Source organism: Xenopus tropicalis, chromosome 9 (genome assembly GCF_000004195.4).
Source record: "Xenopus tropicalis strain Nigerian chromosome 9, UCB_Xtro_10.0, whole genome shotgun sequence".
In the NCBI taxonomy this organism is placed as follows: Eukaryota; Metazoa; Chordata; class Amphibia; order Anura; family Pipidae; genus Xenopus; species Xenopus tropicalis.
This window is the reverse complement of record NC_030685.2, coordinates 58,746,661-58,768,885: the sequence shown is the minus strand read 5'-3', so window position 1 is coordinate 58,768,885 and position 22,225 is coordinate 58,746,661. Positions and strand designations below refer to the sequence as shown.

At 39.7% G+C, this 22,225-nt stretch overlaps 1 protein-coding gene across 5 annotated transcripts in view; it reads left to right on the top strand.

Annotated features, from left to right (window-relative positions):
• Nucleotides 1–19,416: 19,416 nt before the first annotated feature.
• The window catches only part of fn1 (fibronectin 1), a 45,709-nt gene continuing 42,900 nt past the window's right edge, over nucleotides 19,417–22,225 (top strand). For 4 of the 5 annotated variants that reach the window (XM_012970496.3, XM_012970494.3, XM_012970493.3 and 1 more), the window contains exon 1: nucleotides 19,417–19,779. In XM_012970496.3, coding sequence (XP_012825950.1) covers nucleotides 19,638–19,779 — 142 coding nt within the window. In that variant the 5' untranslated portion in view covers nucleotides 19,417–19,637. 5 annotated transcript variants of the gene reach the window in all.

Here is a 22,225-nt window from a genome sequence, read left to right as displayed (position 1 = left end):
GTTGCAAATTCTCTGCCTGCATTTTTCAGTCAGAGGTCCTAGTATGGGTACAGACCTGCAGGGAAAAAATTGATAAATTACCATGCTGTTCAATGCATGCCGGTGGGTAGAAAACTATGGGATGAAAATATTGCAATCATCTGACCGATTCCCTTGGACCGATTCGGCAGCTAATCGGCCCGTATATGGACAGAACAGAGCGGCCTGGCCGACCGATATCTGGCCTAAAATTGGCCAGATCTCGATCGGCCAGGTTAGAAAATCCGGTCGGATCGGGGACCGCATCGGCTCGTTGATGTGGTCCCCAAACCGACTGCCCCATAACCACAAATGTAATCAGATCGTTTGGCCCCAGGGCCAAACGATCGGATTATTTTGTTTTTTAAGTTACTTGCTACCCGATATCGCCCACCCGTAGGTGGGGATATCGGATGAAGATCCGCTCGCTTGGCGAGTGGATATTATAGTGTATGGGCACCTTTACTCATCTGCCTTTTATTCTCTTCTGGGGAACTGTTCACATTGCAATTTGCCTGGCTAAATTGCTTTGAAAAAAATTCAGGTGGAAAATGACCAAACTGAATGCAAAATCATAATATGTGAGGCCAAGTTTAAACGTTAGGAAATCCCTACGTAACATGTTTTCTTGTTTCAGCAGGCACTTGGCAGGTACATACTGCAGTAATATCATTTGCAGATGATGATGAAACATAGAAAAGCCCCCAAATTAGGTTCAATTTAACCTAGTGCTCCTGGAACATTTGCAATGTTTTGAGAGAAGGTGTTCTCAACCTTTCCTGTTTACCTTTTTCTACATATTAAGAATAAAAAAATGTGTCCAAAAATATTGAATAGTAGACATTTAGCAGTAGGGAAGTTGGGAGCGGGAGTAGATTAAACCAAATATATAGCATATGTATATATGTTTATTTAGTTTACATTTCCTTAAAAAAGTCTTGTGCATTTAATCATAGACTACAGCTATACCCCTTTTTATACCCCTTTTGTGAATATTTAAGTACCGAACCATATTGTCCAACCTTATTTTTAATATATAGATTGGAAATGTTGCAAAATCAAGGTTCTTTTGTATCTGCAAGTGCAGTGTGCAATCGCCATGTGTTTTCCCACAATGCACCATTTCCACAAATGATTGATTTTATTGACACAGTTGCACTGTGCCTACTGCAGTTTGCGAAAATAGCAATGAATATATTCAAAGACTGTCATTTCCTGCGTTTGTGTAAGGGATATGTGGGCATTATCCTTTTGGTGCAAGCAAACTGTGCCTACTGATTTAGGGCCCTGAGGGAATGCTAGAGCTACTGCCTAGTCAGGAGGTGGTGGTAGATCCTTGGTTCCCTTACGTCAATAGATGCACAGCGCCTCCTTCAGAACAGAAAGCAGGAAAAACTGATCACCGCCAAGCGCAATTATACGGAAGTGGAAGCATTTTGATGCAAGTACAGTACTTTTGATGAAAGTGGTTTTAAGCACAACTCATTGCGGGGAAAATCGCTTGTTGCCCTCTGCTCTTGCGAATGTAAATGAGCCCTATATTCTTAAATTTGTTATGTCTTTTATCATGTGTCACTCAAAGCAGCGGCTTTCTGAGAGGGCATCAGTTCCTGTGCCTGCCCCACAGCATAAACATGTATCCATCAGCCACTGATCCATAATTTCCTGACACGCTTTGCAGCACATTCCAAAAAATGTCTCAATGTCGAAAGCAGCCCTGTTCAGAGTGACTATTGCTGGATTCATTCAATCCTGCCTCTAGACACAGCCAGATCTAAGAGAAATTTCTAGACTCTGCACAGTGCTTCAAAAGATTCTCCCACTACTTTGTTCTTGGAAAGCATATCCTCCCCTTATAATTACCGTCAGTTCTACAAATGGCTGGAGCCCAAGCCAAATCCCAGATCTGACTATTTCTTCCAATAAGAGTTTTCAGAGAAGATTTTTTTAAACTTTTTTGTTCAAAAGGAATTCTTCCCAAGTGAAAACAAAACTGTAAAAATTCAGTCAATGATAACAAACCTTAATTATATAGAGCATACAACTCTTGTGTTTGAAATCAGAGATTTACCTTAGCCAAGTGACCTTTTCAGATCCACCTAATATATATTTGGCTTCAGAGATTATATACATTAGCAGAAAAATCGCACCAGATAATTGCCTAAACTGATCACCAATTTGGTATTTGGCTTTAGCTAACATATGTCCCTAATCAGGTCTAGTCAGAGCATCAGTTGTAAATGTTGGCAGGTATGTGGGATGTAGCTGGGGCACAGTTGAGCTTGGTAAGAAAAGCCCTAAATAAATGTGACCAAACAGTTTGAGCACAGATGATAAAAATTCTGTTAGGATGTTTTTGGCTATTTAATACAATAGGTTTTTATGTGCATTCTGAATATTTAGCAGTGCTTCAAAAGTATAAATCATATCTATCCTGTTCCTTAGACTCCTTGAGAGGAAACTTCCGCGATTTCACTGAAATCGCGCCGGCCCGTATGCCATCCCACCGGCGATTTACATTTTCGCCGGTGGGATGGCAATCCGGGGAGATTAGTCGCCCGCGAACAGGGAGATTTGTCGCGGGCGACTAATCTCCCCGTGTGCCAAAGCCCTAAGGCTACTGCCAGATGGGGCTGACTCTCAGCCTGTTGATAAAAGGAGGCCAAGAATCAGCCCTACACTCGCATCAGCCTTTCCCTGTGCCTGCACACAAATACTTTGGCCCAGGTGCACGTACATGGGGCAGATTTTGGCTGCAAAATGCACAATTATGCAGTTTGGTGATGAAATCCGCTTTGTGGGACTTCCCCTGTGCTGATGCAATGGCTTCAGGGCAGGGACAGGGAAAGGCTGATTCCAGCTTCAAGGCTGATTCTCAGCCTGCATTTATCTGCTGTCCTAGAATCAGCCCCATTTAGTATTAACCTAAGAACTACTGATTTCAAATCAGTGCAATGGCTGGAAGTTAAACCAGGATTATCCCCAGGGCCAAACGATCGGATTCTTTTTTTTTTTTACCTAAATGCTCCCCGATATCGCCCACCCGTAGGTGGGGATATCGGGGGAAGATCCGCTCGCTTGGCGACATCGCCAAGCGAGCGGATCTGCTCGTGTATGGCCACCTTTAGGTAGCATTGACTGTGTGTCCCCTATTTAGGGAAGTAGGTTACAATAATAATAGAAATTGTTATTAAAAGGGAACCTATACAATAGAAGCAGAATTAATACATATTGTAGAAAATTAATCTCTGCACAGCAGCACATCTAAGGCATGGTGCAGAAAGAGTGAGCATTAAATACAGGACTTTCAATAAGAATTGCCCCAATAGTCAGTTCCTTTTGTGTCTGGTTCATAGGTAAGGGATGTGCCCACTGGCTGCCCCATACATGCCAGAAGCAGTTTGAAGCCTCTACCACACTGTAGGTGCTGCATTAACTAGTAGGGCAAATATTAAGCCACAAAACACAGTATATGTTAATACAGTGTTATATCAGTTATTCCTAAATAATTCATCATATATAGTTTACATCTATTTTTATTTCTAGAAGATATATTTAATATATTAATAATTAATGCCTAATTTCCCTAAAACTCAAAATTCAGCGAAAACATTTATCAGCATTGATCAAAACACTGCAATTATGCAATGGTTGCTATTAAAACATATTTTTAAAACATTAAAAGGAAGTTCAGTTTGTATAGACCTCCACCCAAGAACTGTTTGTTTGTTTTTTTAGCAAAATGAAAGATATGTAATTATAAGCAGCATTCCCATATGCAAATAGTAGTTTTACTACTACGTTTTAGTAGTAAAAGGTGTCAAGGATATGCACATTGACCAGTTTTGGCCAAATTGCTCTGTTTAGTCTCATAAAAACAAAGAAAATACATTGGTCAATGCACGTATCCTTGACATGTTTTACCAGTAAGTCCTTGTTTTCAGCTGCAAACTTAAATTTACAAATTACTTTACCACTGAAAATGTTTAATGTATATTTACATGATGATGGATGGAGCAAGGTTTGTTTGTGGCTCCCACTGTAATACCATATAACAATGAAATAAAGGCTTGTGCTTCATAAATAGGCAATTACTTTTCCATCCATCGCCTGAAATGTCTGCCTATAAAGCAAAGAAAAGTATCTGAAGGTACTTTAGACTTTCACATAATAATCTGTATGACTATAGCACATGGTGGAAAATAAGCACCTTATGTCTGCAAATAAATGCAAGTTCTTTTGAAAGCAGCACAGACTTGAGAACCACACTCCTCTGGACCTAATAGTGTTTATTTTAGTGGATGATATCTGTAACATATGGCATATGGCAAATTTAATACTGAAATTTCATCTTAGGGTTTTTCAGATTCGTGCAGATTGAAGTTGCCACTTGCAAATCAGATGTTCAAGAACAAGCAGGGGCTTCTGTATATGTCCGCCTTCACTGGTTTTCCAAGAAGGCTTGATTACACTCAGCTTGTCTTAGGACACTTGTGTTCTGGCATTCAGGCACACTTAGGAACCCTCCATAGTGGTAGTAAGATACTGGGTCACCTATTACCCCAATGCACAGTGCACCTTTGCTCTCACTAGAAATTTAAGTTCTAAAATCTAATGAAAAAGGTTGATTAAAAAAAAAAGAGAAAAGCAAAGGGAACCTATTTTAACATGTACTTTATAGGATTTAAAAATGGGCTGTGTAAGCAACTGGCACAACTTCTGTGTGACTGACTCACATTTCTTATTACAATAACAGCAGCTTTAAGCAATTATTAGTGTGTAGAGGTGACCATACAGGGGCAGATTTAAGTTGCCGATTCGCCCTCTTCAGACCTTGTATAGGGGTCCATGTATGGGCCCTGTCAGAAAGACTATGTGATAGATATCTGACTAAAATTTGGACAGATTTCTATTGCATGGGTTTAAAAATTCCATCAAGTCCACACTGGCTTATTGATATGGTCCTCTCCTGACAGCCTGCATTGCCTATTATAATCCATTAGTTTGGCCTGAGGGACAAACAATGAGATCATCCCCATGTTGGCAAGCATAAAGTGGCCATATCAAGCAAAAATTCACTCGTCTGCCAACTTAGCCAAGCAAGCTTAAGGTTTATGTCTTTGTGCTTATGAGTCTAGATTACCCTATCTTTGACTGTCAAAAGATCTGGGAGTTGGCAATAAACAACCATGGAGGTCTCTAATGCTACACACCAATGCGTTTCACTGTTATTTATGTATTGCTGTTTTGAGTAATACTTTTATTTATTCATGGCTTAGAGTGTCTTTGGCAGTTTGGCAGCTCAAACAGGGTGTAAAGAATGTGTAAAGGTGTAAAGAATGTTTAAAGGTGTAAAGACTATAATGAATGGTAAAGGAAAATTTGTTGATAGAGTGCAGTGAAAATGGTGCATGAATCCTTATGTGTTATGTTTGATAGCCATGCTTTGTCCCTATTCTAAGCCAGTACATGTAGACACTGTACCGCCAGACTGATTGTCAGTATGTAGACTGACTGATCAGTACAGTATCAGAATTCACTGACTGTATTCAAAACCAGTACATACAGGCACTGTACCTGCCAGTACATAGAATGCACAGTACAGCACCAAAATTGACCGATTGTATGTCAATGCATGGCAGCAATGTCACCCTGACCTACTGGGAAATGTGCACCTAGGGCCCCCGCTGGGCAGAATAACTAATGATTTTGAATTTAATATATTCATTACCCCTAAACCTCCACTCACCTTACAGTTTATTCCACATATACTGTAAATACACAACTAAGTGTTCTACAGATACAATGCCTGTGGATACATTTTGCTTTATCTGACTTAATATTTAAATGGTTAGCATCTAGGCCTTTACACCTTGTTCTTGCAAGAGTCCATATATACAGTTCCACCTCTAAATTTTTACAGTACTCAAATCCTTTTCCAAAGTACCTTTTCTATTAAAATGGCAGCTTCAGGAACTATCCTTGTTTTATGTCTCGTTGGTAGAAAAACTGAGCATAAACTCCTGTCAGCAAATGGTGGCTTGTTCAATGCGGTGCTCATCGGGTGTCACAAGAAACTTGCCTCATGGCAAGGCAGGCACCCCTGGCCAGTGGAGAGCATTCTGAGGGTGACTTAGCCTTTACTATTGCATTACTATTACTACTGTATTTACAATAGCTCCTGTGGACAGCAGATTGTTTAAATAAACTGAGCAGTTCTGAATCAAACACACTATTTTTAAACCATCCGCAGTAACAGTACATTACATATAAAAGCATACAAAACCCTTTTTTATGCTTTACTTTTACTAGTCCTTTAAAGGTTAAAAACGTGAGGGAACAAATAATCACAGATATAGGATAAATTGTTTTTCAGCATGATAATAAATCATTTGGTCTTGACAACTATTCACTGACAGATCTCTTGGCTTATTAAATAAATATTCAGTATCTCTTTCCATGATAACTAAAAGGCATAGCTGCCATAATTATACCACCCGAGGCAGAACAACTAAGGCAAGCCTTTCATTTCATTGTCAGTCTTGGGAGAGATGATGATCTCTTAATTCCCTTGCTTAATCTTCCCATCAAAACTGGAAATTTGCTAAAGGAGAGTAGGTGGGACTTGTGGGAACTGTGTCCCTAAACAACCTCCATGTTCAATATGAAGTTTTGCTGTTGGGCTGGTATTTAACTGAAGCAGAGGTGTAAGGGGGGTGATTGTAAGCCTACTATACAAGGCATGCCATATGGGTATATTTTAACATTTGAAGAATGTTAAATCCTCCAAGGGTGTAACACAGGCTAGGGGTCAGTAGGGTCCTGTCTGCTTTGAAATGACAGTATACTTTTGTGAACAGATCTTTCTTGACTTTAAAAACCAAACTCCCTTACAGTTGCTTACCTTAACATTGGGCAATTGGTTGGGCAGAGTCGAGGGGGCCAGCAGGATGCCAATTGGTTGGGCAGAATCAAGGGAGCCAGCAGGATGCCACCCTAAATGTGGCCATACACGGAGAGATATAAGCTGCAGATTCAGCTTCATTAGATCAAGTCGTCAGCTCTGATTAATATCTGGATGCTATTCATTTATATTGATCGGGCAAGCTTAAAAATCCCTGTGCCTGAATTCCTGTCACCATCATCAGACTGTTTGGCCCTCGGGCCACACAATTTTATTTGTGGCCCTTTCACTTCAGGGTATTTAGATTTTTTTTAAAAAAGTTTGGGAGCAATTTGTGCTAGTAAAGTGATGCAAACTTCATAATTCATGGTACAGGTTTTCAAATTTTTTATGCATTTTGGACAATAAGGTAACATTCATGAATTTTAATTTGTAAGTTTAGTAGTGGTAGAAAAAAACTACACAAATCTGAATTTTGATAAATCTGCCCCTATGTAGCAGCATGAATTGGATGTAACTCATCAAACAAAATTTCTCCATTAAAGAGATACTGACACCAGAAATTAAACCTTTTCCACATCTATCATAAAACTGTCTTTGCATGCTATTTATAATTTTTCCCATAAAAGTATTTGCCCAATGCTTTTACACTATGTATGTGATGCCCTGTGTTCCTCCATGTGGGGGCTGCCATATTTGTGGAACAGGAGTCCGTTAGCATTGGAAGCTATAACTGACAGGTTGAGAAGGGACAGCCAGGTTGGTAAAACAGTCACTTTTAGGAACTTCAAGTAACAATTACTTATAAAAGCAGCCCTATCAGGGAAAAACAATCAACATTTTTATGTACATTCATATTTCAAAAGAGTCAGTATCACTTTAAATGGGTTGTCCACCTTTGAGTTAACTTTTCATATTATGCAGAGATTAATATTCTGAGACAATTTGCAATTGTTCTACAGCTCTCCTGTTTGGTGTTTCGGCAGCTATTTGGCTGCTAGGATTCAAATTACCGTATATACTCAAGTATAAGCTGATCCAAATATAAGCTGAGGTACCTAATATTACCTAAGAAAACTGGAAAAACGTATTGACTCGAGTATAAGCCTAGGGTGGGAAATTCAGCAGCTACTGCTAAGTTTCAATAATCAAAATAAATACCAATAAAATTACATTAAATGAGGCATCAGTGGGGTATATGTTTTTCAATATTTATTTCAAAGAAGAACAGTAAATTAGCTCTGTAAGTGGAGAAGAGGATCAACAGTGATACCTTAAGAGTACTACCCCCTTAGCTCAATCAGCAACCAAGCTAAAATCCTTCAAAACTGTATATAGTTTTATAGAATATAAAATGCAATATCTAGTGCAGAATGGGACAGACAAGGATGGTAGATAAAGATTAATTTGGGAGCGGGCCAGGGCACAGGAGGGTCTGGTTGCGGGTAACCTAATTTGCACACAAAGGACAGAGGGTGCTAGTCTGGAGGGACCCATGGCACCCGACTCGAGTATAAGCCGAGGGTGAGTTTTTCAGCACATTTTGGGTGCTGAAAATCTAGACTTATACTCGAGTATATACAGTAACTTTGCAACCAGGGTGTGGTTTGAATAAAAGACTGATATATGAATAGGAAAAGACTCAAATAGAAAAACAAGTAATATAAATTAACAATAACAATTAAACTGTAGCCTTACAGAGCAATAGTTTTTTGGCTCAGGGGTCAGTGACCCCCCCCCCCCATGAGAAAGCTCAAAGAGTTAGAAGAAGAAGGCAAATAACTCAAAAACTATGAAAAACAAATAACGAAGACTAATTGAAAAGTTAATTAGAACTGGCGATTCTATAACATAGATTTTAAATAGAATAAGGGTTTGCACACAAGAAATACAAGCACAGTGGTAGTATTAAAAAATATAGTCTTTTATATAATATACAAAAACATTTTTTAACAACAGTCAATTATAATTGCAAAGTTACAAAAAGTACATAGATTAATAAGATAATACATACTACAAAATGTGTATAGGCAAAAAATTTTTAACAACAGTCAATTATAATTGCAAAGTTACAAAAAGTACATAGATTAATAAGATAATACATACTACAAAATGTGTATAGGCAAAAATTTTTTAACAACAGTCAATTATAATTGCAAAGTTACAAAAAGTACATAGATTAATAAGATAATACATACTACAAAATGTGTATAGGCAAAAGAAGACACACAAGTTAGCAGATACACTTGCCAAAGATGAGAATTACCGCAACGTTTCGGCAAACAGCCTTTCTCAAGGGGAATCCTGAGGTAATTCTCATCTTTGGCAAGGGTATCCGCTAACTTGTGTGCCCTATATGGGTGTACTGCTTTTTGGGTTTTTTTGCACCAAATTTCTATGTTGTTGTTTTTCTGCATGCTAAGTGCATATTTACTATATGATTGTATAACATACTAAAAGTTTACTTAAAGGAGAAGGAAAGGCTAAGTCACTTGGGGGTGCCAAAATGTTAGGCGCTTTAAGCGCTTACCTTGTACCCCGGCTGGTGCCCCTGTTAGGAGAAAATGCACCAGCCCGGGGTACCTGTAGCGAGTGTTTCCTCTTCCTTATTTCTTCTGTCTTTGGAATCCCTGGGCTGGCGCATGCGCAGTAGAGTGAAAAGCCGACTTTTTTTGCTAAAGTTCAGCGCAAGCGCACAAAGACAGCAGAAGGGAGAGGAAGCGCTCGCTGTAGGTACCCCGGGCTGGTGCTGTTTTCTCCTAACAGCGGCACCAGCTTGGGGTAAAAGGTAAGGGATTAAAGTCACTGGGGGGTGCCTAACATTTTGGCACCCCCAAGTGACTTAGCTTTTCCTCGTCCTTTAAAGGGGTTGTACAAACCATAGAAGAAAGGTCTATGGTAAAGCATCTGAGCAACTTCAATTGTATTTATTATTACTAAATTTCTGCAGTTGGCCAAACAATTTCTTCTAATTAAAATGTAATGATGCACATTATATAGCTAAAATGTTCCAGTCCTGTTATTACTCAGTTGTACATCAGTCGATTATAATGGCATCTCATATAACCAACTGATTTACTCAGCTCATATGTCAGTGGGCTCTAAGGTCAAGTATTCTATGAAATTCAAGTTCAGTGGTTGCATTTAAGTACTGAACTCAGAGAACTTTGGCTTAAACCTTAATTTCTAGTAATTCCAGTAAATCATTTTAGAGTGATAACCTGCGGCAGTGAATGTTTCACTTCAGCTTCTTTCTTTTTTTTTTTTTACAATAGCATTTTCTAAGCAACGATCTTACATAACTTTATCCAGAAAAAACATAAAGTTTAAAAAAAAAAGAGTGAAAAATAAAGGCTCAGTCCAGGTCTATGTGACTCATTTGACATGATATTTAATTTATATGAGTTGTATTTTATAAAATTCAATACCAAACTTTTATAGTACAATATACATTATCACTGTATCAAGAGAAGGTTTGTTGTGGTAAGCCTTTTCTACAAATTTCACTATGTGGTAAACACTGGAATTAAAATAAGCTTATGGGCTTGAAAAGAATGCTGAATTGCTGAACAAGAAACTTAAAGCAATACTGTCATGGGAAATCATGTTTTTTCAAACCACATCAGTTAGTAGAGCTTCTCCAGCAGAATTCTGCATTGAAATCTGTTTTTTTTTTAGCGCAAACAGATTTTTTTCTATTTAATTTTGAAATTTCACATTGAGCTAGCCATATTTTTCATTTTCCAGGGTGCCACAGCCATGTGACTTGTGCTCTGATAAACTTCAGTCACACTTTACTGCTAAGCTGCAAGTTGGAGTGATATCACCCTCTTCCAAGCAGCTGATCAGCAGAACAATGGGAAGGGAGCAAGATAGCAGCTCCCAGTAGATATCAGAATAGCACTCAATAGTAAGAAATCCAAGTCTGGCTTGGGACTCCTCCGGTTACATGGGAGTAGGAGAAACAATAGGTTATCTGAAAGCAGTTCTAATATGTAGTGCTGGCTCTTTCTGAAAGCTCAGACTCAGGCACAATGCACTGAGATGGCGCCTACACACCAACATTACAACTAAATTAAATAAATGTGTTGGTTCGAGAATAAAATTTTAAATGGTAAATTATTTGCTATATAAACAGTGTAATTTAGAAATAAAAATTACACCATAAAAATCAAGACAGAATCCCTTTAAATCTGCCTGAGATCAGGAGGCTGCAGAATAGAATCATAGCAAATAATGGGCTGAGTGAGCATTGGAAAGTAAGGTTTGTACTCACTGTGCTGCATGGAAGGAAACAACACAGATGGAAAGCAACTTAATTGACATAAGTGATAAGCTAAGGCCAAGTCTTGTCCAAGCTTTCTATGTCCCTTTACCTGTTTATTTTCTTATAGTAAAAAACACTTTGAAGTCTGAAAGGGTGATATTTGCTGTCACACAGAGTTGCATGCAGCGCTAATTAGATAAGTGGATACATGCATAATTAGATGTGCATGTGTAAATAATTAGCTGCTGGTGGTTAAGCCTTTGAATAACATTAGGATTTAATTGTACCTCACATACAGTCAGAAGGAATTTAGTCTGAAATGTGTTCCACATTCCTAAACACTATTTTATTTTACCATTTTACCAGACCTGTAGATGGCATATTGCATTAAGGAGGTAGTGAGAACACGATTGGTCAGTGTCCAAGTAAATGGATATAGTGCTTTACCATTGGCACAGTTTGGTAGCAAATGTCACTGCAACTGCATAAGAGTTTAAATTGGCTTCTTGGGGATAACAATGATGTGGTGAGGCCATATAGATAGCTGGAAGGAAAAGTTTGCTTTTTGCTGATAACACAAAGATTTACACCAGAGTAGAGATTCTGTTTTGTTTTTTATTTGCAACCTGCACATGGAAGCAGCGTAGAAAAACACTGGATTTGTCGCCTTTCATTTCCCTTCTTAAACCAAAGTGAATCGTTTAAAGTATGGCATAGGTTTATATAAACAGCCTTAGCTCCGGATTTGAGCTCCGATTTTCCACATGCTGAAAGACTCCATCTATGGATATATTTTTATGCCCCCATAATTCTCAAAGCAGTTAAAAATCTGATGCAGATTACTAAAATCATAACATAATTTTTTTTAATATATACAAAGAACCCTATCTTAGGTAATCACATTTGGTCACATACTTCAATATACAAGTTTTATATGTAGGACCTTGAGATCCAGCTCTAGGTATCAAATGGCATTGGCAGAACAGTTTTAATAAATGGGCAAACAGGGTATTTGCTCAGGGACCAGCAGAAGGGCTTTACCATCAGACCTTTCATCTTCTGTAACTTTTGCAAACAACATAAATCATTGCTTTGTACTTCTTGTTTTCAAATTTTATATTTAGGGCAGTGACACACGGGGAGATTAGTTGCCACGTGACAAATCTTCATTGTCGTGGGCAACTAATCTCCCCGCAATGCCATCCCACCAGCTAGAATGTAAATCGGTGGTGGGATGGCATATGTGGAGTCGCGATTTGCCTAAGTCACCCGAAGTTTCCTCTCAAGGTGACTTTGGCAAATCGCGGCGCTGCATATGCCATCCCACCGCCAATTTACATTCTAGCCAGAGGGATGGCATTGCGGGGAGATTAGTCACCTGCGACAACAGAGATTTGTCGCGGAGCAACTAATCCCCCCGTCTACCCCTGCACTTAAGGACAAGGAAAGGTACACTCACTTGTGGTGCAACGTTGTTACCCACCAAGTGATTCCAGTCACTTATTCATACCCTCGGACACATGTGCAATACATTAATTCTTCCCTTATGTCTGCAATGCATGCACAAGTAGTATTATTGTGCAGCACTGAAAAGAAAGGTACCCCAGGCCGGTGCATTTTTTTGAAGAAGAGAAGCCTGTCTAAAGGTCTGAAGTAAAATCACTGTGGGTCCATTTTCTTATCCTTTAACATTCTGTTAGAACAAATCTTTCCAAATCTGGTACCACATCTGGTATCTTGTAGTGCCCCATGTAGAGGTGTTTTTCAGCAATGCACACAAAATGAGGAGATCCCTAGTCTTCTGGACCCAGTGCTGGTAAAAACTGAGGGTCTGATTCAGAAATTCTGAACAGTTTACATAAACAAGCTACTATCTAAAGGTATTATGGGCACACATTTTCATAGAAAATAGCACATAAGCTGTTAAGAGAATATGGTTCTCAGGGTCCTTTTTACCTCTTGTATCAGTTATTGTATTTACAGTAAATATGTATGGTTAATGTATACACTTTATTTATTGTACAGTGGTGTGGAATATAGTGGCGCTTTAATACATGATAAATAAAAGTTGTAATAAATACAATTCATGACTCTGCATATATATATATATATATATATATATATATAGGTTGAAATATTTTCTATAATATACAGTAACTAGCAAGAATGTTTTATTTGCAGCTGCTGACAAAAAGGTATTTATCTATAAATGCATATGACATGTTTTGGGGTATTTTAATGTTTTTAGCTCTCTAAGGCACCACTCACATGGTGCCTCATTATAACCAGAGGTCTCTCCAGGGATGAAATGGTATCCATGCAGATTTTATGCTATGCAACCAGTCATAAAATAGAGGGTATGATCTATAAAGAGGAAAAAGGAAGCTTTTAGACTCAAATTTTGCAGAGTAGTGCACAATTTATTTAAAGTGCCTATACATGTATACTGTATGTAGGGTTTTGTTTTTTTTTTAATTTTGTCTCAGAATTTAAATCCATCTTTTCCCAGACAGACTGACATGTTTTTTTTCAGCTAAGTGGCCCCTTAATTGTTTTCCCTTCAGGCTATTATTCTAAAATCCTTCCAAATCTACACAAAGGAGTCTAATTTCACTATTAACGACTCACCGACAGAAACCAAAACTTTTTTCCCTTTTTTTGAATTTTATCTGCCGATTTTCTTTTTTTTAAGCACTTGGACTTTGTGGTCATGGTAGTAGTAGTCTAGTCTAGGAGTAAACAAACAATTTCAGTGGAAAACAGAATTAATCATTCTACCCACATCTTTGTCAATTTACAAGGAGTAATATTGGACACTGGCTGTGATATAGTCAGGCAGGGTGGGGAGCTAGTAGATCTTATGATTTATCATTATCGTATGACGTTAAGCAAAGTGGTTGAGCAACTAGTCTAGCTGTCAGAAAGTGTATTTTACACTTCCATAGGCTGTAAGCTACAGTGCAGTAACTCACAAATGTTGCAGTAATATACCACATTGTCCATTGGGATCTAACTTTGCTGACACTATTCTGTGCACCGTGTTTTAAAAAGACCTTTTTACAAGTGTCTGAATGACAGTCTTTAGTCTTTAATTGTCCCATTGACATTAACCTTCAGACCGGGCCTTGCAGATAAAAATAAGTGGCCTGAGGGAAGATCAAGCTACATAGAGAAGTGAATCCCTGTGGGCTGTGGCCATGTCAGCTGTTGATCCATAGGGCATCATATATCACACTGACTTTCCTTACAGGCCTAAGGCAATATGTTTTATTAAGCATGAAATATTTGATCTAGTTAATTCCCTATACTGGCCGCAGTGGCTAATGAGTGTTTCCAATGAACTCTGCCTCCAGCTTTTATGAGTGAATGCCTCAGCTAATGCTAAAGCTGGCCATACCCCATTTCGTTCGATATTCGGTGCGTGTATGGCAAGTCGGCGAGTCGACCGATATCGCAGGAGGCTGCTGATATCGGTCGACTCGCCGATCGGGTGGTTTAAAAGATTTTGATTGGGCGCCATAGAAGACGCCTGATCAAAATCTGCCTTCAGGGCTGAATCGGCCGAAGGAGGTAGAAATCCTATTGTTTCTACCTCCTTATCTGCCGTTTCAGAGGCAGCTCCTGCAAAACGCTGTCCGTTGTTGATGACACAGAAAATGAAAAGAAGGATCAGCTAATAGTTTTAACAATGTTACCTCCATTACGAAATAACTCGCTAAGTGCAAATGGGTTGCTCCCAGAGTGGTTGTTGGTTGCTCTTTTTAACATGAACTCTGATTTTACTGTTAACAGAAATGCAGCTTTCTTCCCCTGCCCCTGCTCTGCATCTATGTGCAGTTTAAAGCTGGTCATACACATTAGGCTTGGGACCCACGGAGCAGTTCAGTCGCCCACTATAGTTCTGTGCGATCTCGGTGGAAAGGCATTTTGGAGCGGTTAGTTGCCCGCAACAGCAGAGATCTATTGTGGACGTCTGAATTGCTTCGAGGGTCTTTAGCCTAAAGGTGGCCATACACGAGCAGATCCGCTCGCTTGGCGATGTCGCCAAGCGAGCGGATCTTCCCCCGATATCCCCACCTACGGGTGGGCGATATCGGGGAGCATTTAGGTAAAAAAAATAATAATCCGATCGTTTGGCCCTGGGGCCAGACGATCGGATTATGTGGGCGGCAATGGGGCAGTCGGATCCCCGATCCGACCAGATTTTCTAACCTGGCCGATCGAGATCTGGCCAATTTCAGGCCAGATATCGGTCGGCCAGGCCGATCTGCTCTCCCCATACACGGGCCGATTAGCTGCCGAATCGGTCCAAGGGACCGATATCGGCAGCTATAGTCGGCCCGTGTATGGCCACCTTAAGACTTTTAAAACATCTTTTTGTTATCATAGGACCAAACTTATCCTGAAATGATCATTTAAAAGTTTCAAGGGATATAGTCTAGTTGAAGCTAGGAAAACTACCTGCTTGGTCCTACAAACAAATGGACAATGACTACATTTCATTAACGTCAAAAATTTTCAAACCTGCCGAATTGATTTTCATACCGACGTGGGATGAAAAATTGTTAGATGTACGATTGATCAGTACCCACTAACCTTACAATAATTTGACGGATTTGTCAAATCACACTAAAATTTAGAGATAGAAAAATCCTAACATGTATGGCCACCTTTATACAGATTAGTGTAGCAGAGTTACTGATTAGAAGGAAAAGCTGGGAGGCCTGGAAAAAGGGAAAGGTCTGGGGGGCATCATTGCTGCAGTATGCCTCTATGAAAAGACACCATAAAACAACATATTTTGAAAACACAAGGTAAAGCCACACAATTGCAATTTTTTTAGCTTCACATACAGGGCAAAAGTAAAGCACACCACAGGGACATATATCTTTTCACTAGTAGAGGATTTTTAGGCACATACAAGTGAAAGCTGTGGAATTTACATTTGTGACCTCTGTTTTCAGCCTGATAAATATGTCCCCTAAAGATGTTTCTTCTAGTTTGAGATATTGTAATGTTTCATTACTGTGTTCCTCATCCTATCATTTTTCCTTTTTACCTTGGTGCAACCAAATGACTCATGCTGCATTGCTTGACAAACAACATGAGTCAGTAAATGAAAATCCCAGCTGTTTTCCAATCATTTAGTTTGTCTGGTAAATGAATGCATTATTAATTGCACTGAGAAAAGTTTGGGGTGAGTACATTTGCCCCTTATAAAATGCTTCCAAAAAGCAAGACATTCATCTCACCCTATGAAATGACCAGCTTTATATAATGTAGATAAACATTAACAGAATAAACAACTTACATAACATGATAAAAGTGTACACTTAATTGATTATAGGAAATATACCCAAACTACCAATAAACATTCCACCCTCTTGTGATTGGCAGTTTTTCTTGCATTCATCTAGACATAGCCAATGAAAGAATTATAGCAGTAGGTGAAAATCAGCTAATTAAATATTACCATCTCAAGTTCAAAATCAAATGACTGAGTAACATTGACCTTAAAAATATTTATGTTAATGTGTTGCCTTTGAAATTCTGCATATTCCACTTCACAAATGATGCTTTCTTCTATTTGCCAGGTGCAGTGGAATGGCAGCTTGAAAAAAGTCCAAAGAAAGAAGAAAATAAATAAAATAAGAATCCAAAACTGTAAGTTTAAAGGCAAAGGAGGTGCTCCACCTGGAGCCTGACACTCATATTGACTGAGCTGCAGCACAGACCCCCCCATATGCACAAGGCCTAGGCAGCAGGTTTGTGCAAAACATCATATAAAAATCCTGACACTGCTTTAAAAATTCTGACATTTTGTACAAAGATGTTACTATCACTTTCTTGTTATGTGTGGGTTTTGTCCTTCCAGCTTTTCAAGACCAATACCAAGACCATTCTAATCAATAGGGATTGATATAGGAAATCATTACAATTCATAAATGCAGAGAGAAACATGAAATGTGAAGCCATTTTTGGGGTCCAATGAATATGTAAAGCCTGTTAAAGCACACATGTTGCAGATTTAAGAACCTGATGTCTGTTTTTTTTTTACAATGAAAATTCAGCTCTTCTAGCAGTGCAGTAACTAAGACATGCCAGCCCCTATTGCCAAACAAATCTGCAGAGGGACCCAGAGCACACAGTGACAATAACCCATCCCCCATAGCCATCCACCTGCCCTGCTTGTATCCCCGATTCCCATCAGCTTGTGTTGCCCACTCACTTTTAAGTAGGAGAGCAGCTGGGGAGTAGAAGACACAATCAGGTGGGTGGCCAGGTACTGTTGTTTCTAAAACTATAGAGAAAGCAGACCATGTAGTCCGTGCCCCCCTTGAAAGTGGGGTCTGCTTCCTCTATACTCATGCCACTATCTTCTATTGCTATGACACAGAAAAGGTAAGCTTTAGGGGGCAACAGGCCCTAAAGTGCCCCTGGGAGTGTTACCAGAGGTATATGATAAATAGGTGCTGGGAAGCCACCTATATTAGGCAATATACATAGGAAATGCATTTCCCTTTGCACTCTTCACTTCCTGCTCTGCAGAACTTCTAACCTACAAGTGTAAGTCAAATGGCATACAGCCATGCAAAGAAGCTACATTTAACTCCCATTGACTTTAATGGATATTGCTGGTACAGAGTCCAAAAGTATATGTAGGCTGAAAACAGCTGGACTATCAGCATAAGCAGCCTGTTTGTTGTGCATCCTGTGTGGCCCCACAAGGTGCCAAATGGAGGAATTCCATGAATAACTGCCCTTATTGCTGGTGCCATGAGCTCTAACTAGCATTTCCTTGCTCTTAGCTCTTTTAGGAGCTGGCCACTGGTGCTTGCCCATGTTGTAACCAATATGTCCATTTCAAGATCAATAGGCAACTCAGTTGGGTTGAAATGTTTTCTCACAACCCATAGCATTAGTGACATTGATTACTTTTTCCCCCTGAAAATGAGTTCTCGTCTAATGGGTCTTCAGAAGCCCGCAGAATAATCTGTTCTTGGCCACAGTTGGGGGTGACCCGGTCAAAAGAGCAGATCCAAACATGCAGGGCAAGCTTAAGACCAGTAATGGCTGGGTCTTTAAGGTAAGAGGGAAGTAGCATGGGTAGTAGCATGGGTACATGCTCGTTATGCTACTGGCTGAAATATACCAGAGGAGAAACTACCTCATGTGTCACAAGCCTTTGTAAGTGGCATGTGGGGCATTTTGACTACTGCTGCCATCTGGTGGAAACCAGTAGTGATCAAAATGGCCCTGTCCATCTGTCCCCACTCCTAATGTCACTAAATGATAAGCACTCTCCCTGCCAGATGGACTTATAATGGTGACAGGCGGACCCCTGCCAAACTTCTCTAGCCTAAAGTTTTTTCTCCTAGCTGGTCATTAAAAAAACATGCATTCCAAAAGTCTTATGTTCTGCAAAAGCAGGGAAAGTTTTATGTGGGTGAATTCCGATTTCCCCACATAGGCGGAAGCAATTTGTTTGACAGCTATGGTTTTCTATTTAAGACTTGGGAGTGGGTGGTTTAGTAAATGATGTAGAATCAGATTAAAAAATAGTGTATTTATTGAAATAGAGCAAGACAGGCTAAGGGGAATACTTATACATTAAAATAATTTGGGGCTACTGGGCCCCCAACAAAATCTTTTTGGTGCCCCTATAAAAACCCAAAGCAAAGAAGATACAATGATTCATGCATATGGCTTCTAGCTATATAGAAATACCGTCCTCTATACTGGTCCCCCAGCAGGCAGTAGCCATTGGCTTTATGGACTTTTTTTTATAGCTTTCTTACAAAATAAATATATTTTTAATGGGCCATTAGTTTGGTGGTGAAGCTGTTCATAATAAGACCAAACATAATCATGTGGAACTGCTATGAAACTACAGCTCAGGGTGCGTATGAGCACGGCCAGTACCACACTGTGTAGCGGTAGGTGTTCTCCTCCCATTCACTCGCACACCTGAGTGTGAGGCCATTGAGTAACGGGACTACTGCTGTTGCTGCTGTCTGCTCTAATGTCTGGCCGAAGAAATCTCAAACGCTAAACACCCTTTCACGAACCACCCAGCGCCCCCACAAAGCCCCACATTTCTACTTTCCCCGTCAGTACGGGAGCCCGCCCCCTACTTATTTAGCTCCGCTCCAGCCAATCACAGAGTAGCCTGACAGTTTGCGGCTCGCCCCCGCTCCCTCTCCTTTCTGTGCGTATATATATACTGCGCTGCCGGACTCCTGCCTCTGTCTTAGCGAAGCTTCGTCTCGCACCTTTTGCGCTTTTATCGCTTTCTTTTCCTTTCCCTCAACTGCTAGTTATTCCTGACCCCGCTTTGTACCCTTTATTCAGAACTTCACTGGGAAATGCGTCAGTAAATCCGCACACCATAAAAAGACTTCGGCTCCGCGGTTCCATTGGTTTTATAGTCTCCGGGGCGATTTAAAAATGCGCTGGGGGGCCCTGACCGGGCTGCTCCTAGCCCTGTGCCTGTGTGCAGTGGTACGTTCCGCCCCATCAAGCAAGAAGCGCAGGCAGGCGCAGCAGCAGCAAGTAGTGCAACCCCATGGATCACCGGACAGCCAGCAGAGTAAGGAGGGGGTCGGGGGTCGGGGGTCTGCCTGGGTTCTGCTGGGGATAACTTATCTTTGTCAGGGTATCGCCTGCTTTCTACATGGTCACTGCATAAAGTGATGGATACCTGTTTACCTTAAAGGAAACCTTAGCCAAAAAACTTTTTTTTAATAATGAAAGCACATGTAATTATAATAAATTTTTCAATAACATTGTCAGTGGCCTTGAATTATCTGTAAATGTAATTTCTGTTGAAAGCATTATCCCTCTGCTGCCTCTGTAGCATAACCCAGCTACTTAACAGACGTGAAGGTGTGCCATCTTATACATTGCTTTCAACTGCAATTCCATATACAAATAGCATAACATAAATGTTCATTGGAAAATTGCTTTGAATTACACTTTCTTTCATTCTGCAAGAAAGTGTTTTTTTGAGAGGAGATTTCCTTGAAATACTTTTTTAAATATGATGCTTTTTAAGGATACAGGCATCTCTGAAATGGAGAATACAGTGCACATATGTACAAAGAAATCTTTGTCTGTGGTCGTTTTGCAGCCTTGCATTGACTTTTTATCAGTTCCCTACATTGTAGTCTGACCCCTCCCTGTGGCCATGCCTAATGTCTATTCCAGACTGGTGAGGGATTCAGGCAGGATATCAGGCTACACCATAGTACTACACTGTGTGCCTGCCCCACACACTAATTTACCTCTCCACTCACCCTGTTTCTGTGCTACATATGGGCTGCTGGTGAAATTGTGTATTTAACAAGGGGATATAGCTTGATCGCCAATTTTTAAAAAAATATGTTTTCTGATGACTTTTGGTCCAATGGCCAATGATATGGCTTGTCATTATAGCATTGTGGTAGCAAAACTGCCTTGTTAGTATACATTACAGGGCATACAGACTTCTTAGCCTTTCCTTTACTAGACAATTGCATGTATTATGCTGATTGATTGTTGAGGGGACCAGATTTTATTAGTTTTGAGAATACATGTATGTGGCAAGTTGCCACTACCAGAAGATTTGTGGTTAGTCAGTGGTCCAATACAAGGACTTATGACTTCCAAGACTGGAATTTCTATTTTAAGCAGTTGCATCTAATGTGATTTTTTTTCAAGGGATGAAAGCAATTGGTTGGAGGTGCTCCACAGAGTAATGGTTGGCCAATTTGATCTAATATGATTTCATCTTTTCTGCCTTACCAGTGGATCATAATTTAACTGTTAAAAGGCTTGTACCCTCAAGCATTTTGTACTGTGGTAGCCATGCTGAGTTCTACAGCCCTGCATATTAATGCCTGTGGATACCAAGCAATAGGAATGATTTGGAGTTTCTGCAGTTGATGATGTGCAGTGGAATTCATAGAAACACTGTATTAATCTCAGCACAAAACTTTTGTGGATTTGAGGTTTAAAATATAGTTAGACTAAGCTTTTTGGTTCTTTTGCGCTGTTTATACGGCTTCCAGTGTCTGGTCATTGTTTACACATTGACTACAGATCTAATGGAGTTTGTGCTAATTAAAAGAACTTAGTTGGTACAGCCAGGGATGAGCAAATGTATTCCTGATCTGTACAAATGGGACCAATTAGTAATGGTGTGTGCTGTGGGTGTTGCTCCTCAAGGAACGTTCTGGCACAAATACATTTACTAAAAGGTCTGGTACAGTGTAAATCTGTTATGCATAAGTTCTGTGTGCAGCTAATGGGCAAAGACATTTCTGGTGAATCATACATCAGATTCACTGTATCAAGATGATGGTATATTTGGAGGAATTTGTTCTTTCTTATAGGAACAACTGTAAGTCTGAGTAAGGAGTGGCCCTGTAAATAATGAATATACATGGTTCTTTTCTATTGACCTTTGGTAGGGCTAAAGCTTCCAAAGCTACAGAAACTCAGACTAAAAATCAGACTACTAACCTCTGTGTTGTGGCCAATTAAATCTAAGTTACCAAAATATTTCTTGTTCTGGTTGGTTTATTTAACTACCCATTGGTTTATTCTAAAACTTTTTTTTACCTGTCCTATTATTTAGCTCTTAGCTCACTGCTGTTTCAGTACATAAGCACTGACCCAGGTAGTGCTTTCACACAAGTTCCTTCATAGTGTCCTAGGACCAATTCAATGTATAATACCCTGGAACACCCAAGTAAATTGCACCCGAACGCCTTTCTGGATAAATGTAGTGCCATTTTCATGTATGATACTCAACAGCATGTGGCAAGATAAAATACAGATTTTATACATCCCTGAGCACATGGCTGGATAATTCAGTGCCAGTTCCATATATAATTTTCCCAGCACAGATTATAGTAAAAAGTACAGTTTCAATTTCCTGTTTAATGCCCCAGACCACTTGGCATGGTGGCATAGATGCAATGCCATTATAATGTATTATACCACCATCTTTGGCTTAGCCTTCCCAAGTCTTCAATAAAATCTGCCTACAGGCT